Here is a 19,518-nt window from a genome sequence, read left to right on the forward strand (position 1 = left end):
AATGGTTCTTTAGTTCAGGGGTAACATTTTGCAGACCTTAGTGGCTAGAGAGACAGAGCAGGCACCACTTCTTACATATTGAATAAAAATAATCATTGTTGACCTATAGAGTCATATACTTTACATTTTACTGTACATTACATTTAAATTTTACTTAATATATTTTAATCTGGGAGGGACATTGAAACTTTTAGCTGAACATACGTTTCTTAACTTTAGTTTTGGTAGAAGTTAACTTTATATAGTTTTTTTGTTTAACACATATTTTCATTTTTTCACAAATATTAGTTTGATATCAAGCAATAGTGGATCTCCTGCAGTACTGCCACAGACCACTTGTTGAAGTTAATTCTTTCTCAAAGCTACAAGAATAATGTTATTCTGGTGAAAAAGAACAACATGAAATAAATACATTGAATTCTTATTTATTAAGCATTATGTGTACAGTCTCTATGTGTGTAGTCTCTTTCAATTGTTATCTGCATATGTAGACAACCTTTTCTATTTAATTAGGTTTAGATTCACAGTTGTGCTGTCAGTAACAGGAAAACTTACCAATGCCTGCTTTCACAAGGCAGACCTCAGATTCGCTGATGTTTTCACTATATCCTACAGCATTCAGCGCCTTCACCCTAAACACGCATTTATCCCCTGTGTTCAATCCATGGCACAGAAACCTGCATAGCCATAGAGATTGAGAATGACCAGACCCACACAGAATATGCACCAAGCCTCAAAAATGTCCACAGAATTCCTCATTATTTGCAAGGTCAACACATCCCCCATATCCGTTCAGTGTTCATTTATTAAACATTTTGGCTAATTATTGTCTTCAGTTGCCAATAAGAGTGTAGGTCTATCAGCTCTGGTTAACACATTTTACCATGTATAAATCTATAGAATTCCACAGATTTTCCCCCCAATATTAGCGCAGAAAATATGAATAAAAATCGCCATATTCCATCTGAGCCTACAGTAGTCTTATGAACAAAGGTTTTGACACAAATACATACAGAACATTGCATTGTAATTGATATATGAGAAACCTTCTCTGTAAACTCTTTAGTTTTTTAAGTAATAATAATACACATTTATTGCAGTTTTCTAAGGGCACTTGGTCAGCCCGAGGCTGGAATACCTCGTGCCTTCGACTGACTTGGTGTTGCAAGGACCCCACACAAATGTAATAACCCCGATTCTTAACCTCCTTAGATTAAGAGGAGTCAGTGTTTCTGGTGGGAACAACAGGCCCTGGAACAGAGGGCAGGTCTGAAAGTAAAAGAATAAAGTAAATAAATGGACAATCAGTATACACCGAATAGTCACAACATTAAAATCACTTGCATAATATTGTGTAGATCCAAAACAGCGCAAACCCGCTGAATAGCATTCTGAGAAGATATTCTTCTCACCACAATTGGACAGAGCGGTTATCTGAGTTGTTGTAGATTTTGTCAGTTCGAACCAGTCTGGGCATTCTCTATTCACCTCTCTCATCAATAATATGTTTCCATCCGCAGATCTGCCGCTCACTGGATGTTTTTGGTGCCATTCTAAGTAAATTCTAGAGACCGTTGTGTGTGAAAATCCCAGGAGATCAGCAGTTACAGATAAACTCAAACCAGCCCATCTAGCACCAACAATCGTCCATGCGATTATCTAATCAGCCAATCGTGTGGCAGCAGTGCAGTGCATAAAATCATGCAGATAAGGGTCTGGAGCTTCAGTTGATGTTCACATCAACCATTAGAATGGGTGAAAAATCTCAGTGATTTGGACAGTGGCATGATTGTTGGTGCCAGATGGGCTGGTTTGTACAAATGCTATTCTGAGATGCGAGTAGGCGCTGATTTGGTGGCACAATAGGCAGGTGGTTTTAATGTTGTAGCTGATCGGCATCTATCAATATGTAAAAATTTTATTTAATTAAATTTATGTAAAGATTGGTTTAACATATATAGACAAACAATAATATGAACTGAGTGTAAGAGCAAAAGCAGAAATCTTCTGCAGAAATCATGAGCACATTAAAATATGACTGACCACATTTTCATTTCAACCACATTCAATATCCAGCAACTAGGCCCTATAACTCACAGTGAAGAAATAAGAAGGAAGTAGGATAGACAGGCCTACTATTATATCTTGCTATGTGTAGCAAGTGCAGCTCTGCAATGCATATCCTTCAGAAGAACTCCAATGTTAAAAAAAAACAAGTGGCTGAATTTTATGTTTGCCAAGAACCTTGATCATAACAGTCTGACCAGATTTGTTTTTGCAAAAACGTTTTACTAAAGGATGGGACATTGACAATTATATTGAAACTGACAGCAAAGTGCAAATAGCATCTGCCACAACGCAGCTATTTGCACTCCAATAGTCTTGTGGAAACACAGAAATTGAAGAGAAACTGCACCCCGATGCAGGGTTCTACAGTCGCAAATAAAAAAAACACCAGAAAAATAATGATGAGACAGTGGTTCGGGAGATGTGGGTGAAGTCTTTATTTTCGAATTAATTTTTGTTTGCTGCTTTCCAATCAGGATAATCTTATGGGGGCTAAGCCCCCAATGACACTGTTGACCCCAATGATAAAAGAGCATATCATTTCTGATCTGTTGTGCATGACCATCAAGGAATATACCAAAAAGATGACATAGCCAAATAATAATTACAGGTTTTAATTATGTCCTGATGTCATTGTAATATCATTAGTCACCTTTACTCTTAATAAATTCAGCCCATTTCTCTCCTTGTTAAACGAGATTATCTCATTAAACGAGAGACATGCCTCCTCTCTATCAACCGGTCATAATAAGACACTGATCCTTGCATATTTGTTCATAAGCTCAAACTATGATATGCGCACAGCCCACACTTCAATGCTATTGGCTCACGTTCCTCGCGATTCCATCAAGTGCAGTGTTGTATGGAGTTACATATGTGCCAACATTTTGTATTTGGGAACAAAAAAAATTCTGGAGCCTGCAATATTATATTTTGAGCACACAAAAATGTTCTGTGTGGGAAAGATGATATTTTGAATGCAAGCTGATATTTTGAGAGCAAAAAAGTAATTTTGCATGCACAAGATGATATTTTGAGCGCAGAAAAAGTTATTTTGTACACACTTGAAATCAGCTTTTCAAATCAATGTTTCTTCAAGCAAAGATTAATACATTTTGGGTGTGTGCAATATCTTACTCGTTCTCTCTCCTCGTATGCCCTCTGCATGCGCTTGAAAAATTAGACTGCTCGTTTGCTTTTACAACCCTATTCCAACAAGTCCTGCCTCCAACTACGATTGGCTATTATAAGCTGCATACAAGCACTCTGCAATTGGACAGTAAACGGTCAGGTATACTTAAATTTGCATGTTCCGTTCCGTCTCGTGCAGTTGTCTGCGCACAGCTTTGAAAGTATACCTCACGCAGATGAGCGCGAATGGACGCACGCATTCAACACATGCCCTGTACAATTGCTTTGTTATGTGCTACCAGATGTTAGAGGACAGCACGAGTCGTGTCATTTACAGGACATCTGCCCTGAAGGAGAAAGAAGAAGAAAAGCTGAGGATCTGCCAAGAGGAAGGAAGAACAACAACAACAAAACAATGGAGAAGGATATGTTCTTCGACAACTGCTTGACAGTACAGCCCAACTGTGCATATTGCCACCTAGAGGACTCTTTTATCTCAACAGTCAAATTGCGCATTTGTTTGCGCACATCATGCGCAGACAGAAAAATATGGCTGCATGCAGACATTGTGCGAAGACGTCCGTAGACACTCCTGATGATGAAAATTACGTCACGTGGACTGTGCCCGGACCATCGCTTAACACGGACAGGCAAAGCATACTTTGGGCTTTATGGTAGTTACAGCAACCATGAATATCTCAGTGTAAATGTAGCAGAAGAGCCAAGAGGCACAATGCTCCAAATTCACAAAGCTCCAACACTTTATATACTGTATGAAGTTATCATTACAAAAGATATTTACCTCATAGATTATTGACATATCATGAATAATGTAAGGCTTAATTTATTGTAATGTACATTTTTCAAAATATAGTAGCCTGGGATCATACAATGCTAAGAATTTCTTTCTAGTTTAAAACGTTTTGCAGCCTCAAAAAATTGAGGTTCATTATAAGGTACATTTAATTTACCCCAAAATATGACAGAAGACATAATTAGCCTCTTTTCCTTTTCTTCCATTTCTTCTCCTGAATCCATGTTGTCAGAAGGGTTGTGGTAGAACGCATAAACTTGAACATTTCAAGATACCCCACAGCTTTGAAATGCAAACATAATCAGCTCTTCTAATTTATTATCAAGAATAGAATGTTAATTTAGGCAATATTTATAATATTCATAATATTATAATTATAATATGCAAGGCTGTCGAAAGAATAGGAGAGGACACACTAAAGAAGGTGGACAAAATAACATGTTTATTTAAGAAAATAATATTTCATATAATAATAACAAAAAAAGAAGAAGGTTCAGTGGTTGCTGATCCATGGTAGATTGTAATCTGATCACATTTGTTTTAATAAACTGCTCTGCTCAGAATATCCTGTGGGACAGATAGAAGTAAAATTAAGCTCCCACAAAACTACAAGATTACGTAAGACTTAGTTTTACAGACGGGAGAGATTAAATAAATATAATTTCAGATGAAAGCGGTAGCTAACATGGCCAAGCTAGTAGCTATGTAAGTGTAATTTGGTAACATATATTTCCAAAAACTAGCCAAGAGAAACTAAGAGAGCTAGTTAGACAGTTAGCTAGCTAGTAGCCTATTGGCAATGTACAGACTAAAATAAATTACATAAAGATAAAAACAGCTAAGTGAACAAAAGAGTTGCTTTCATGTGGTCATAGTGTTACAAATGTCCTTTCTTGAAAACAAACAAGCCCCTTCTCCTCTTCTACTTGTTTTTATAAGCAGTATGAACTTTGGTCTAGCCATCCAATCAAAATTTAGCACCACGTCTCTGATTGGCTGAAATTCTGGTACATTATAATGCAGTGACCTTGTTGAGCAACCAAGCAGTCAAAGCTATGAGCACACGCAGAGTGGTAGGAGGAGAGTGCGAGTGAGATCTTGCACATGCAAAAAACCTTGGAGTTAAATACATTTCAGAATTCTGTGCAAATTAACATTAAAATAAACCTTTTCAAGTGCAAAATAAATTTTTCTTTGCTCAAAGTGAATTCATCTTGGCAAGAAGATACAGTGCTACACAAAACTGAGTTCACGCATCAATCTGGCTCAGTATATCGACCTTGCTCTGCAGATAAGCGGTTCTAGGTTCACTGTAGAGGAGGCAGATGCCGACCCAGGGTCCCACGTTATGGCCACCGACCCAGGGTCCCACGTCATGGCCGCCGACCCAGGATCCCACGCCATGACCACAGAGCTTGCGCCACCTTCTGCCCCGGATCCTGAGTCAGCTCCATGCCATGTCACGGCCACGCTCGAGTCAGCTCCATGCCATGTCACAGCCACGCCCAAGTCAGCGCCATGCCATGTCACAGCCACGCCTGTGTCAGCTCCATGCCATGTCACAGCCACGCCAGAGTCTGCTTCATGCCAAGTCACAACCGAACCTCCGTCTGCTCCATTCCATGTCACAAGCAAGCCTTTCCACGGTTCAGGCTCGCCTACGCTCCACAGTCCAGGCCCACCACCACTCCACGTTCCAGTGCTAACTCCTGCCACGGCCAACGAGTCAGCATCCACGCCTATCATGACCAAGTCAGGATACTGCCATACCATGTTACCACGTCATGCCATGTAGCCACGTCAAGTCGCCATGCCCCCCCACCAGCTCCCTCTTGAACTCTGTTTTTTTTTCAGGTATTGTGAATGTAACTTTGTTGGATTGTTCAAGTCAAGTCCATGTTTTTGTATTTTGTTCACGTTAGGAGTTACGGTTTTTGAATTTCATGATTGATAATAAACTGCACTTGGGTTCATCACACATCATCATCTTCATCGTCTTTGTCATTGCCAGCAACAACGTTACACATCTACACTGCACAATGGTTATGTTTCACACTGGGATTGGCTGCTTTTCATCTCTTGAGTCAACTATGCAAGAGCGAAAAAGTTGTGCGAGACATTTTAGTCAGCTTGAATGAAATGAAAAGCATCACATTTTACTTTAACATTTAGGCCAACTGAAATATGCATCATCTGATTGTTGTACATTGTATGACAGGAACATTAATTGTGTTCAGCAGTGCAGATTTCAATTTAGAGTTCTTAAATACATTGAAGAGGACCACGCTTCAAAAACAGAATATTGTGTTTTTGTATAATTATGTTCACAAGGTGAAACAGGTTACCATGAGCTGCTGTTTTTTTTTTTTGCAGACGGCCTGTCAATTTATCTGAAAATATTAAATTTGGTTTATAAGAATTTAAACTCTTTTGTCATACTCACGCTATGTTCCTAAATTTTGTCATAATTGATAATAACCCCCAGCAAGCTCAAACAGGGCAAAGCGTGGAGACTTCACTGGGATCCCAGTGTTCACCCTCTGCCATTTACATTTATGCATTTGGCAGACGCTTTTATCCAAAGTGACTTACAGTGCAATTATTACAGGGACAATCCCCCCAGAACAACATGGACTTAAGTGCTTTGTTTGTTGCTCAAACAATCATAACTCCACTAAGAAACAGTGTTTACACTTTTCGGTGCAATCAGCCTACAAATGGCTTACTTGTGGCTTACTCTGCATAATAAACTGGTATAATTTTAAGTATTTTATTTAAGCAAACTTCATCTTTAACTAAATAGAAAAAACTAACAATGCATAACAAAGCATACTACTTAATAATTAAGGAACAAATTTAACCTTTCATTATGACAGTATGACACATGTCAAGCATTAAGTAAAGCCTTAAGTAAACTGGCAAGAGGTGCAGTTCTCACTTTCAACAATGACATGGGCAAAGGCAGAACGCTCTCCCTTCATGTTGAGTGCAGAGATCCGATAATCAGCAGTGTCACTAAAATCACAGCTGCGATACACAATACTAATTTTGATATAATTTCAATTTAATAGAGTTATATAAAATAATTATAATATTAATTAAATAAAAAAAACAGTTAGAACAGTCATATTTGCCCTTCATGTTTATCTTTTGCCTGATAATGATGTAATAAAAGAATTAAATCTTCCCACACATTTATTGCAATCTAATGAAAAAAAAGTGACACAGACAAACTTTCATAGATATTATTGAAATGAATTAAAACTTTCTTTACTTTATGATTTCCAGAGAATGCATGTTGTATTGGCTCTCTCTGATGTATTTCTCAGGGTGAGCCTTAACATCAATTACAACATTGTTTTTGGACCTGAAAAGCAGAATTAAATAGACATCAAAATATCGTAATACAAATGTACATTGGTCTTATGCATATGCATTACATTTATCCAGTACTGTACTGATATTAAGATTTTCCAACAGTGTTCTGCGTGCATTATGTTTTTTCTGACCAGGCAATGTGGGGTTTGGGCCATCCAGCCACAGTGCAGTGCAGTTTTGCACTCTTCCCCTCCCACACGGTCTGGCCACATGGTTTCACAGTGAACTCTGGGGGATGAGTTAAACTGTCTGGATTCATCTTCTTCTGAAATTCTTCTCTCTAATGCATCTTGTGTAAATAAACCCCCAAAATATTCCTGGGTCAAATAATTGTGTAAATACTAACCCTGTTGGAATCATTCCATGAGAAAATGAACTGCATGTAACAAATAATTTAGTCAGCCAGCTTTCCTTCAAAATACGGTTTGGCCAAACAGAGAAAAAATGGTAGGTGAATGTAAAATCAAGTAATATTAACCCCTTTAACAGTTGAAGGGATAGGACACCCAAAAAATTGAACTTCTATCATAATTTACTTACTTATCCTCATGTAGTTCCCAACCTTTATTTTTTGGAACTCACAAGGCAGAATGTTCAGGACTAGTCATAGTCATTGCTCACCACAGATTAAACCATTATTATTGTCATTGTGTAAATCCGGTTTGGATACATTTCTACATTTGCTATCGTTAGCATGGCAAATCAGATGTAATTGAAGTTATCAGTGGGAACAATAAACCACCATTGACAGCAAGCAGCTCAGGAATAATTCAACAATCAATTCAAATGAGTTTCATCTTGTGCTAAAATACCTCTTGAATCACTAATCCTGGGTTATCTGCAAGGTACAGTTGCCATTACTTTGATAATGTAAAAATAATCACAATGAGCCCCAGAACATTCACAAACTGATAATCAACAATAATTGGACTGAAAAAGTGTTGCACAACTATGCACTGTAAACATGATTTCCTATTAACAACATTGGTGTTTCCAACCATTAATTGTTGTAATAATGTTGGCCATTTTTACACAACCTCATGAGTTTTAACAGTTTTAAAGTGATTTTCTTCATTCAAATTTAATTCACAAGACATCTGAATTCAAAGCACAATTAACTTTGTTGTAAATTTTGCTCCTCTCTGAATTTACTTAAAGGCAGCAATAAAACTTAAATGAAAGGAATTTATGTTTTTGCAGAGCAATCATCTGCTTAAAGACTGGCACAACGTATCCAATGACCTTGTTTCTTTGTCAAATGGTAAGAGCTCTTGTCTTTTTTGGGATCACGCTCTCCTCTTTCTTCTTCCCTGAATTCTTGTGCCTCAACAACAGTCAACATCGGTCAACCCAATGAATGAACTGTCAGATTAGATTGTACACTAAAATGGCAAACTGCACCAAGGACATGACTAAAAGATTTTGTAGATGATGGATAATACTTTTGACATTATTTCAACAAAACACAATTGTTGGACTTATTTGTCCATAAAGCTTCAATAACTCTTCAAAATTTCAGAAGGGTTAATGGGATAGGGTGAAACTGAGTCATTGAAAGTTGATCTTAGTGTGTTAGTGGAAGGTAAATATTAGCAGAGACGCTCACTATATTAAGCATTTAGTAAAAATTTAATTAAAATGCTGAAAGAGGCAGCACTTTGAAAAGCAGTTGAATTAATATTATGTACGATGCTCTGGTGGCAAAATAAATGCTCTGGGATTTTGTTATTGTGTACAGCACATTGGCTCAGCATGTTGCTGTTTTTTCATTATTATTAAATAAATAGTTTCTCTCTCTCTCTATCTCTCTCTCTCTTAATACATATATTATGTTCAGATTGTTGGTAAAAGTAAGACGACAAACAAAACACTACTTGAAATAGATGTCAGCAGGGGATAAAACTGTTGGTATGCTAATGATTAAAACTGAAAAGAAAATCCAGCAGCACTAGTGGAGTGGAGATTAATTAAAACTTCATGCTAATGATTGATATTCATTCACAACTACCAGCAGTATTAAGGGTTTTAGACTGGTTTATAGATAAAACAGAGCTCTATTTGAATACCAGTCTTGTATCTGAGAGATTGATCTTTTTATCTCCTACGTCGTTAGAAAAATATATTTGGAATAGAGAGCCTCCAGTCATTGGCAGTATTTGTTTCTTAGTAAAACGGAAGTGCTGTCATATTTTGCCACCTGTTCTTATGAAGTTTAAGCTAATAAAAGCATCAAAGAAAGATATATGTAGATGGGTAGATTTTTAAAAGTCATTACATTCATGTCAGACATATTTGTTATTGCTAAAAATAAAATAGCAGCCATCAGAAAACCATTACTGGAAAATAACAACAATATTATTTTCTAACTCCTTTTCTAACAACATTTCTAACTCAATCAATATTGTCAGTTCTGATTAATTTTTCCAATCTTTCGCTCCCAGGAAGCTCAGCAAAATGTTGTACAGTTTCTGTACTGTTACAGTCCAGACAAACTACTGTGATTTCATGTCCCATGGACCATAAATATTCCTTGAGACCATTAATAACTTTGGCTTATTCTCAGAGAGGCTTAGATTCTTCCTGTTACAGGGTCATGTCTTCCTCAACAGCACATAGGTTCCTCTATTGTACAAAAACATTGATCTAAATGCAGTATATGAACATAGTCCTAATGCTCAAAATATACACAGGCCTGAGAACAATGTAAAGGTACTTCTGCAATACCAGCTGGAAAGTTGAAATAATCTTCCTATTTCTGTGTCATATAAAAACTAAATCCCATTGCATCTGGCTCTACATTCATTGGTTATTGTTATTGATATTGATATTGTTAGTCTATGTTGTTATTGCAATCGCTATTTGTGATCATCATGAAATGAAACTGATAACAGATTCTAAATGAAAATGTAATTGTGTACTTTGTTCTTTGTTACATTAGGGTAACAGAAAGGCTTGTAAATAGTTATCTTGAAAAACAACACAGATTCTTTGGAGGTGCTGATCTGATTTAAAAACAAACAAATAGTTGTCACTGGGTTATTCTGAAAGGGTTATGGTGTAATTACTTCATATACTTTATAAATCCAAATAAGAAGTGCTCTTTAGAAAAGAAGCACAGAATGTTTTTTAAAAAGCACTGATATCTAAAAAGCAGCTCTGTAGGTCAGGGGTAGTAAGGGACCATTCTTCAGGGCAGCATGAGCACAGGGACATTGTCCCCTATGTCCTCTTACCCATGGCCACTCACATGAGCAGCATAAGACTGATGGCTAACAGACAACAGGGAGCTTTGGGGATAGCTGCTCTCATAGTGTGTCTCAAGGTCCCGATCCTGCTGTTTCTTTTGTAGATTTAAGGATCCTGACATCCTGAGGTTGATTGGCAAAAGAACCCTTTCTCTCTCTTTCAACTTTTGGAGCCTCAAGTACAATTCCCATTGAGTGTTATTTTAAATAAACATAATTATAAACATCTGAATTCATTCCAAACACCCCCTCCCCTTCAGTTATCAGTCTTAAAAAAAATAAAGAAAAGAATCATTAAATAATTGAATGTGTTTTGCAGTATGTGTCTTTGTTTGATTTTCCCAAATAGTTTAACAGACACATTCTTTGTTCAGAGTTATAAGGTCTTAATATCATAATACTCCACTGAAAAAAAAAGGATGCTGCCACTCTGCAGATTGCAGTGAACAGGCACGACCTTGTATGGCCACTGTGCCTGTTAAAATTAGACCCTGACCAGATAGCAAGCTGTTTCAAACTGTGAAATCTAGTAATGCGCGAAATTTAATTGATAAGCATTTTTTTACTTTAACTAGTTAACTCACACACACACACGCACGCACGCACACACGCACACACACACACACACACACACACACACACACACACACACACACACACGTAGTTATTGCTATTAAAAATAGCAAAGTTTGGAGGTGACACCTTTTTGAAATAGCCTACGTGTTATTCACATTTAAATGTTGTATTTATATTAAGAAAGGCTTTTGGCCTATAATCCATATAGCCTACATCATAATAGCAAACACAGACACTAATACATAACCAACTTACTGTAACAATACACCACCGTTCTTTTACCATTCACTTTGGCATTCTTCCACTGATCTATATATATATATATCAGTGCATTCTTCCCGTATGATAGTTTGCTCCCCTACAGTACAACTCGTGGGATATACTTGTCCGTGATGTAATGTTGTGTCGATGGGACTTTACCATTGCACTAACATTCAGAGGGGTGCAGTTGGGCTCCTGTGAGTGACTGGTGGCAACCGTTGCTGAGGCGTCCTACCTATTTTTACCGGGATAGGTATGTGTAATTTTATTAATTTAAGACATCATGAGCCTCTTTTTTCGTCATTTTGAGTTGTATTTTAATATATAATTTTACATCTGTTCTCACTCCACAAATAACTTAATACAAACAAGACACTTCCCTTGTTAGCTAGCGTATTAGTGATTGTGTTCTTGTGCTTCTTGTCAACAAAACAAGCTTTGTTAAGCCATTACTTCTTTTATACAGATTTTTTCTGTGCGTAAATGTGGACGAACACAGATTATCTCCCAAAATAAGATGCTTATATTGAAAAAAATTTTACACAATTTTTGTGTTCAGTTGTTGACAACAGTTAGCTCTGCTAATGTTAACACAGTTATTCAAACAAGGAAACAAACCACATATAGTCCCACAAACACAACAGCAGTCTCTTAATCTTAAAAGCGTGTTCTTTTAAATAAGGTTTAAGTCATTGTTTTGGTTGACGTGAATGCTGAATGAACGTAAGTGATGGACTCTCATTTATGTGGCAGCATGTTTTGTTTTTAATAAAACGTGTACTCCTGTAATCTTTTCTGAATGTGTTTATACTCTTTATTATGTGGAAGACTAACAAGTATTTTGTCTCTATTTCAGTTTTAACATTACAGAGCTGTCAAAATGTCTAGCAAAAGGGCTAAGGGGAAAACCACCAAAAAGCGCCCCCAGCGGGCCACCTCAAACGTGTTTGCCATGTTCGACCAGTCACAGATCCAAGAATTCAAGGAAGCCTTTAATATGATTGACCAGAACCGCGATGGCTTCATAGATAAGGAGGATCTGCATGATATGTTGGCCTCATTAGGTAAGGATAACGAAGAGTTCGTAAGCAAAAAACTAAGCCTTAATTAGACAAACTGACAGGTTATTATTATGTGACTAGGTAAGAACCCTACAGACCAATACCTTGAGGCAATGATGAATGAAGCCCCTGGTCCCATAAACTTCACAATGTTCCTCACAATGTTTGGAGAGAAACTTAATGGCACAGACCCTGAAGATGTTATAAAAAATGCCTTTGCTTGTTTTGATGAGGAGGCTACGGGTAAGCATGACCAATGAACACTAATCTACTGAAAAATAACAATTTATTGATTGAAATAACTATTTAAATGTATTTAATTATCCTGTATCACCAAAACAAAAATTATTTTCTGTATTTGGTTTTAGGCCTATTTGTAGTAAAGCACATGACAGTTTGCATTTATTTTTAGCATGTATATAATACATGACACTTTTGTTCAGTAAGGTGCTGCATTTATAACCCATTTGCTAAATATCTGGTTCCAGGTTTTATTCAGGAGGACTATCTGAGGGAGCTCTTAACCACTATGGGGGACAGGTTCACAGACGACGAAGTAGATGAGCTGTATAGAGAGGCCCCAATTGACAAGAAAGGAAACTTCAACTATGTGGAATTCACGCGCATCCTCAAGCATGGTGCTAAAGACAAGGATGATTAGGACAGGGCAGGGCACTACTGACACTAATGTAAACTACACTGTAATAATACAACATGTTTAATCGTCTCCTTTTCCCATATTCATGGGTTAGTGCAAGGGGATGCGTAAGAAAGGCAAGATCATTTGGACTTACTTACGGACTTTCTCTTGAACAGTATAAGTAAACTTGTACATAATTATGAAACACACATAAATACATAAGTATAAACCTCAAACCTCTGCTGTTCTTGTATTTAAATGTTGGGAAATAAATTCTGAAATGATGACTTAAATGTAGCCTGGAGTTGCTGGACATTTACATATTGTAATTAATAAACTATTTGAAGTAAGGTCTGTTCAAATGTCGATGTGGGACAGTTGGTGCAGGAAAAAGTCAGTTAGATGCAATAGGTCTTTCTCCCCAGAGTTTTTAGAATTATAAACATTTTAGTTTGTATGTTACAAATAAGGTACTGCAATTTACAATAAACTCTGTGATTTTGGACTATACAGAAAATTAAGAGGACAAACTACCAAATGAGACGAGTGCTTAATTTACTGTGACAACACATGATAGAAAATTGTCTTGACATTCTTTTATTTCTTTTAAGAACATATCGACAATATTGGAGACCACCACTGTGGTTTTGTGCACCCTGAGATTTAATCATGACAAAAAAAAAAAACAAATACAACAATACAAATTCAATTTCTTCATAAATAAACTTTTACTGCACATTTATGTATGCTGATTTATAAGCAGTAAACAAACTAAAAATACAAACACCTTTAAAAAAAAAAAAACATATAAATCAGATTACCTAATTAGATGAGATCCTTTACAAGGACAATCTTGTAGCACCATTATTCTCTTTGACCAAAATAATAGAATAGAATAATAAAAGAGGGACTAGTGTTGATCAATGGTTCACCCTGTCAAGATGGTAAAAGCATTTTATCACATGTATACTTCACTAAACTTCACACAGCCATAAGCATTTACAACACTTGGTTAACATGAAAAATCTAAACTTGGAAGAAAATAGATATTTTTTTTAATTTCTCCATTCTTCCTTGGGCAGGTATGTGTAGGACATGGGATGTAGGCAAACTGCAGGACCACCTCCAGTGCTGAAGCTCTTGGGTTCTTCAGTTGCTCACAGAGCAACTCAGGTAACAACTTATATCAGAAGAATTCATGATCACTCTGCTAAAGCTAAATTTTTGGTCTGAATCTTGGCCAAGTGATCTGATATTCCAGCTTCAATTTTGTCACACTGAGCTAAGAAACCCTGTGTATGAGAATTTAAAAAACATTTTAAAATTTGTATATTATAGTATGAGGTCAATGTGTTTAATTAAAACACTATATTGAGAAGTTAAACTCCTACCTGTACAGTTTTCACAAGTCCTTTCTTTTTCATCCTGCAATCACTAAAACTCTCAGGCAATCTCTGTAAATAAGGTTGTTTATCAATACAATTAAAAGTGAATTACAGAGCAATTGCAATTAATAATTAAATAAATAATTGTAATTACAGCTATTAATAGTTTATTTATTTATCGAATTACATGGTTTGCAGATTAATTAATAGAATTAATCACAATCAATTGCATACCAATATTTACTGAAAAAGGCCCCCCAAATAAAGGTAATTAAGAATAATTAAGATAATTGTAAATATAATATATAGGCCTAATAAATATTATAACTTAGATAAATATATTATATCATATTGTGGCAACTGACAAGTAAAGCATTTAGACAATACAAAAATGGCTTTAAAAGTGAAAAATTCTATTCGTTTTATTTCCATGTAACTGAAGATAACTCTATTATTGGCCTACTTTCCTCTGCTCTAGTTTTAATTGTACGCATCAGACGGCTGCTTTTGGAGCATCTCACTTTGGTTGCGTTATGACGTACAGCTGGAGTGCTGACTTTCCCCTACTGCATGAAGGTGGTACATTAAGCTTGAATTGCTCCGATGGTAAAAACATTTCTTAATACGGAATGTACGTACAGACTGGGGGCATAATTAATTGCATTATTTTTATAATGCATTATTTTTCATATAACTAATCACACAAAATTAACGTGTTAAGTAGACAGCCATCATTGTAATATTGAATTTCTTTTCTTTCTCTCTTTTAAATCTGCAAAAAAATCACTATTACCATTGCACCAATCTCCTCTAGAATCTTCATTAACTGCTCAGCGGCTACTTTCACCCTGTGGTCCATTTTGTTAAGCGCCTCGGCCTGCAACTCCTTTGCAAGAAAGCCCTGGAAATTATCCATTGAATAGTAAATATTACGCATAATAAGTATTAAGCATATGAATAAGGAGAAACAGGGACATTTAAGATGACATTTTCTATGTCTTACATTCTTTAGTCCAGTCAGTTCACCATCCACTTTCTCAAGCTTTTTGGCTGTTTGTTCCACTGACTTTTCTATGTCTTTGAGCTTTTTAAGCTCAGCATCCTCCTCTGGGCTGTTCTATTAAAACCAAGCAAGCGGTTTGTTTGACTCAAACTGACCCAAAGACAATATTGTCAAGGCTTTTTCAATCAATGAAAAATATATATGTCAATTTATTTACAATGCACATCTTACCCTCTTTCCAATCATCATTAGTTTACAACCCTGCTTTATTCCAAAGGTAGACAGCGATTCCTCCATCTCTTTCAAAGATTTCCCTTTAGTTGGAGAAGGCATGAAGCAAGTCAGAACAACATACAGTGAGTTATACACTGGTGCAATTTCATTGATGCAGATATTACATTCAGTCATAAACTTTATGAAATTTATTGCAAGCAACATTTAAATCGCAAATATTATTATAAAGATTTTTCCAGGTATATAGACCTCCTTGGTAGATTCATATGAAAAAATTGAACGCTCATTTGACAAAACACAAAAATGCTGCAGTTAAAATTAGGCATTAAGTTTCGTTTCAAGTTCTGTCTTTCGTGCGTGGACGTGTTTTTAAAATGTCAGTTGGTATAATTTAGTTAGCTACGATAATGTATGATGCCCAAAGGCATAGGGTGTCTTATTCATTGTGAAACTGTTTTCTTAATGACATGAATCACACTTTATACACACACATATATATATATATATATATATATATATATATATATATATATATATATATATATGAACGGAGGTGCACGTTAATCTCGAGCCTAAAGCAGAGCATGTTACCTTTAAATATAATTTTCTGGGATGGTGCTGGTACTCCTGTGGCTTCGGTCAGCGTTTCACACAAATCTTTTAATAATAGTTCGTGTCCTTCTTGTGCAGTTAGAGTGATGTTGTGTTTGGCCGTGCCTGAGATAAAAACAGCCATTAAATCATAGGCATTGGATTGGACAGGTTTAATAGTCACAATGATATCTGACCAAGTCAGAGAGGTAGCTGGCATTGCTTCTGCGAAACCATCCTTAACAATAATCACAAGGTTTACCTTAATAAGGCGGTGAACTAATCTAAAAGTCAACATGTAAATTCGTAGCTTCGGTATTTTACTAACAGCGAAACAAACGTCTGTAATTTAGAGTGATGTTCAACTGATTTACAGATGCAGCTAGCTTCATTTTCAATTCTACTGTCTCTAAACTGTATAAAATATAATCAACAATAAGAGCGACTGTTTTTGCATTCGACATATCTCAATACTGTGAAACATAAAAGGTGGTCAGTTATCTTTACCATGAGCAACTGTCAGTGTCAAGGTGCTTTCCGCCATATCGGCACACAGTTAGCTATCTCCTCACTACTTCACTGTGTATACATATGCAACCGGAAATGACGCATGGTGCCACGCCTTTTCTTGTTCCTTCGTTATACATTGGGGTCCAGCTAACGTAAATTTGATTGTAAAAATTAACTGTTAATTCAAAAATATGTTACTTGAGTAATAGACCATTTTCACACTCGGGGTTTTGGAACGCGAAAGTTAAAATTTGCAGCGTAAACGTGAACCGGAGATCACAGCAAATATTATATTCACTTACCCATTTGCTCCAAGACCAAAAGACAAAAATTCACTCTTAATGAGTTAATTAATGTCTTTTCTGAAGAGGGAAAAAGTAAGGTAGATGAAGACAGTAAAGTGAAAGAAGGTGCCAATTTTACTGTCACTCTCTCAGCAGCTGTTTTAGAAACCCCCTCAGCTGTTGTAATGAATTTTTAAAACTAATTCCAGGGTAATATAACACAAATCTTAATGTTATAAATGTACCCTCAATATTTTAAAAAATATATATACAAAATTGCGAGATTTACGCTGCTAAATAAGGCGGGAACGCGCAATCACCGTCTGTGAAAAAGGTCTATTTACTGATGTAGAAACCTCTGAAAATCGGTCTTTCCCCCTCTTATAATTTAATGCAGACCTTTTGGAATGATGGATACAATTTGTTAAAAATAAATAAATATCTGTCATCACTCGTGTTTCTTGGGATAATTGAGAAGGAAAAGTTTATTTTGTTTTAAATAATTCGATGCTTGTCACATTTTTTCATCTATAAATGTTGATTTTTAAAAACCCACCCCACCTGCATAATTTTAAAACTGAGCTATCCAAGTATTGTACAGCCTTACATTTTTTTTTTAAATATCTTTAAGCTGTAATCATATTATATTTTAGACTATTCTTGTTATATAACCCCTATAACCATTCATATTTTGTGTGTGTTATTTAATTTGTATGCCTGGCTATGTACTGGTAACAATTGTGACAATTTGATTTCAATTTGACGTTGTAAAAATGCCTTTTTGTTGTATTGCAGAATTTGGAGGAGTAAAATAATTAGATTACATAGATGGATGCTTCACGTCTGAATGGAAGTCATTGGTAAATAACTTGCTTCTGAAATTCAATCCAAAAAGAAAAGAAAAAAAAAACTCTCTTAGCTTTTCAAAATACAGTACAGTAATAAACTGTTTCTCTTTCAAGGCTCTCCAGTAGCCGCTTTTCCACTGTCTGGCCAATGTGGGCCAGGGCCAAACAAACACTCAACACTAAAATCAAGTTTAAATACTGTATGAAACATTGTTTAGCTAGAAAGATAATTTAAATGAAAGTTGACAACTCACCGACTTAAACTGCAATGGTCTCCCGAGTTGTCTCTCCACTAATAGCAGGACGATGTCCCAGCACACCGTCCATGATCTCGAACCATGGAAAGTTCTTCCTTTTGGCACTGCTTTGTCCATTGTGCATCTTAAAGGTTTTGTAATGTTTCCGCAATTTTTTACACTGAGATGCAGGTGTGTGACGCCACACAAATTTCTCGGCACCCAGAGATGTACAAAGTTATTGATAAACATTTACAAAAATTATATCGATCAATGAGTCAAAGTTCCTACAGTACTAGATATTAAAGGTTGATTAACAATCGTTTGCAGAGACAGGTGTACTTTAACGGTAAATTAAACTTTCTTTTGATGATCTAGAGAAGCAGCATTGTTTATCATTTGGGCTGCAAGGAAACATTCAAATCCCTGTTATGCTATCGGAAGTGTTCCAGTTTTGGTGGTTTAAACGTCATTTTCCAAGCATTTGGCAATGGAATTCCTTTATGGTAGGAGTTCATAGAATTCTATTAGGAATATCCCACATCCGAATTGAATGAAGAGCAGCACGAGTATCGCTAAATTCCGCCTTCAACTCAACCCCAGTTGGCCTTCTTACGCCCAATGGTTAATCAAAAGTTATTATAAGGAGTTAGAGATATCTTTAGTATCTCTTTTTTTTTATTGGGGGTCCCTGGCTTGGTTGAGAGCCTGGGACTTTGAGGGTCCCTGGGTCTGCAAAGATGAAAAACCTGTGCTCTATGCTCTGAGGGAGAGGGGGCACTGCCCTAAATATTTTGTCCAACGGGGCGTTAATTTTAGCATGACCTTTTTCTGCAAACATGGACATGATCAGTGCCCTCAATAATACTGTCCACATCTCAGATAGAGATAATCACAATTCTTAAAGGAATAGTTCACCCCAAAAATTCAAATGATCTAGTACTCACACTCATGCCATCCCAGATGTGTATGACATTCTTTCTTCTGCAGAGCAAAGACAAAGATTTTTAGAAGAATATCTCTGCTCTGTAGGTCCATGGTGTGAAGTGAATGGAGGCCAAAACTTTGAAGCTCCAAAAGGACATAAAGGAAGCATAAGAGTTATTCATAAGACCCTACCCTGCTAACACACGACATACTCTTTAATTTACATCTTCAGAAGCTAAATGATCGATATTTAAGTCCTTATTTTCCTATAAATCTCCACTTTCACATTCTTCTTTTGTTAGTGGCAACTCACATTCTTCATGCATA

At 36.3% G+C, this 19,518-nt stretch overlaps 2 protein-coding genes and 1 pseudogene across 3 annotated transcripts in view; 1 reads left to right on the forward strand and 2 right to left on the reverse strand.

The window, feature by feature from the left end:
- The window catches only part of LOC127645666 (myomesin-1-like), a 28,748-nt pseudogene extending 21,069 nt beyond the window's left edge, over positions 1 to 7,679 (reverse strand).
- LOC127645305 (myosin regulatory light chain 2, smooth muscle minor isoform) overlaps positions 1 to 13,465 on the forward strand; it is a 352,700-nt gene extending 339,235 nt beyond the window's left edge. Inside the window, exons 2-5 of one of the 2 annotated variants that reach the window (XM_052128880.1) lie at positions 11,685 to 11,725; positions 12,329 to 12,536; positions 12,615 to 12,776; positions 13,022 to 13,465. In XM_052128880.1, the coding sequence (XP_051984840.1) occupies positions 12,353 to 12,536; positions 12,615 to 12,776; positions 13,022 to 13,194 (519 nt within the window). In that variant the 5' untranslated portion in view covers positions 11,685 to 11,725; positions 12,329 to 12,352 and the 3' untranslated portion in view covers positions 13,195 to 13,465. Of the gene's footprint in view, positions 1 to 11,598; positions 11,726 to 12,328; positions 12,537 to 12,614; positions 12,777 to 13,021 lie in introns of those variants that run through there. The other variant, XM_052128879.1, reaches the window with a different exon arrangement.
- Positions 13,466 to 13,789: 324 nt separating this feature from the next.
- LOC127645303 (BAG family molecular chaperone regulator 1-like) lies at positions 13,790 to 17,516 on the reverse strand. The gene is made up of 7 exons (XM_052128876.1): positions 16,894 to 17,516; positions 16,387 to 16,512; positions 15,793 to 15,875; positions 15,562 to 15,675; positions 15,352 to 15,459; positions 14,565 to 14,627; positions 13,790 to 14,465 (listed from the first exon to the last, which is right to left on the reverse strand). The coding sequence occupies exons 1-7, from the start codon at positions 16,928 to 16,930 to the stop codon at positions 14,376 to 14,378; spliced, it is 621 nt and encodes a 206-aa protein (XP_051984836.1). The 5' UTR covers positions 16,931 to 17,516; the 3' UTR covers positions 13,790 to 14,375.
- Positions 17,517 to 19,518: the final 2,002 nt, after the last annotated feature.

Source organism: Xyrauchen texanus, chromosome 6, assembly GCF_025860055.1.
Source record: "Xyrauchen texanus isolate HMW12.3.18 chromosome 6, RBS_HiC_50CHRs, whole genome shotgun sequence".
In the NCBI taxonomy this organism is placed as follows: Eukaryota; Metazoa; Chordata; class Actinopteri; order Cypriniformes; family Catostomidae; genus Xyrauchen; species Xyrauchen texanus.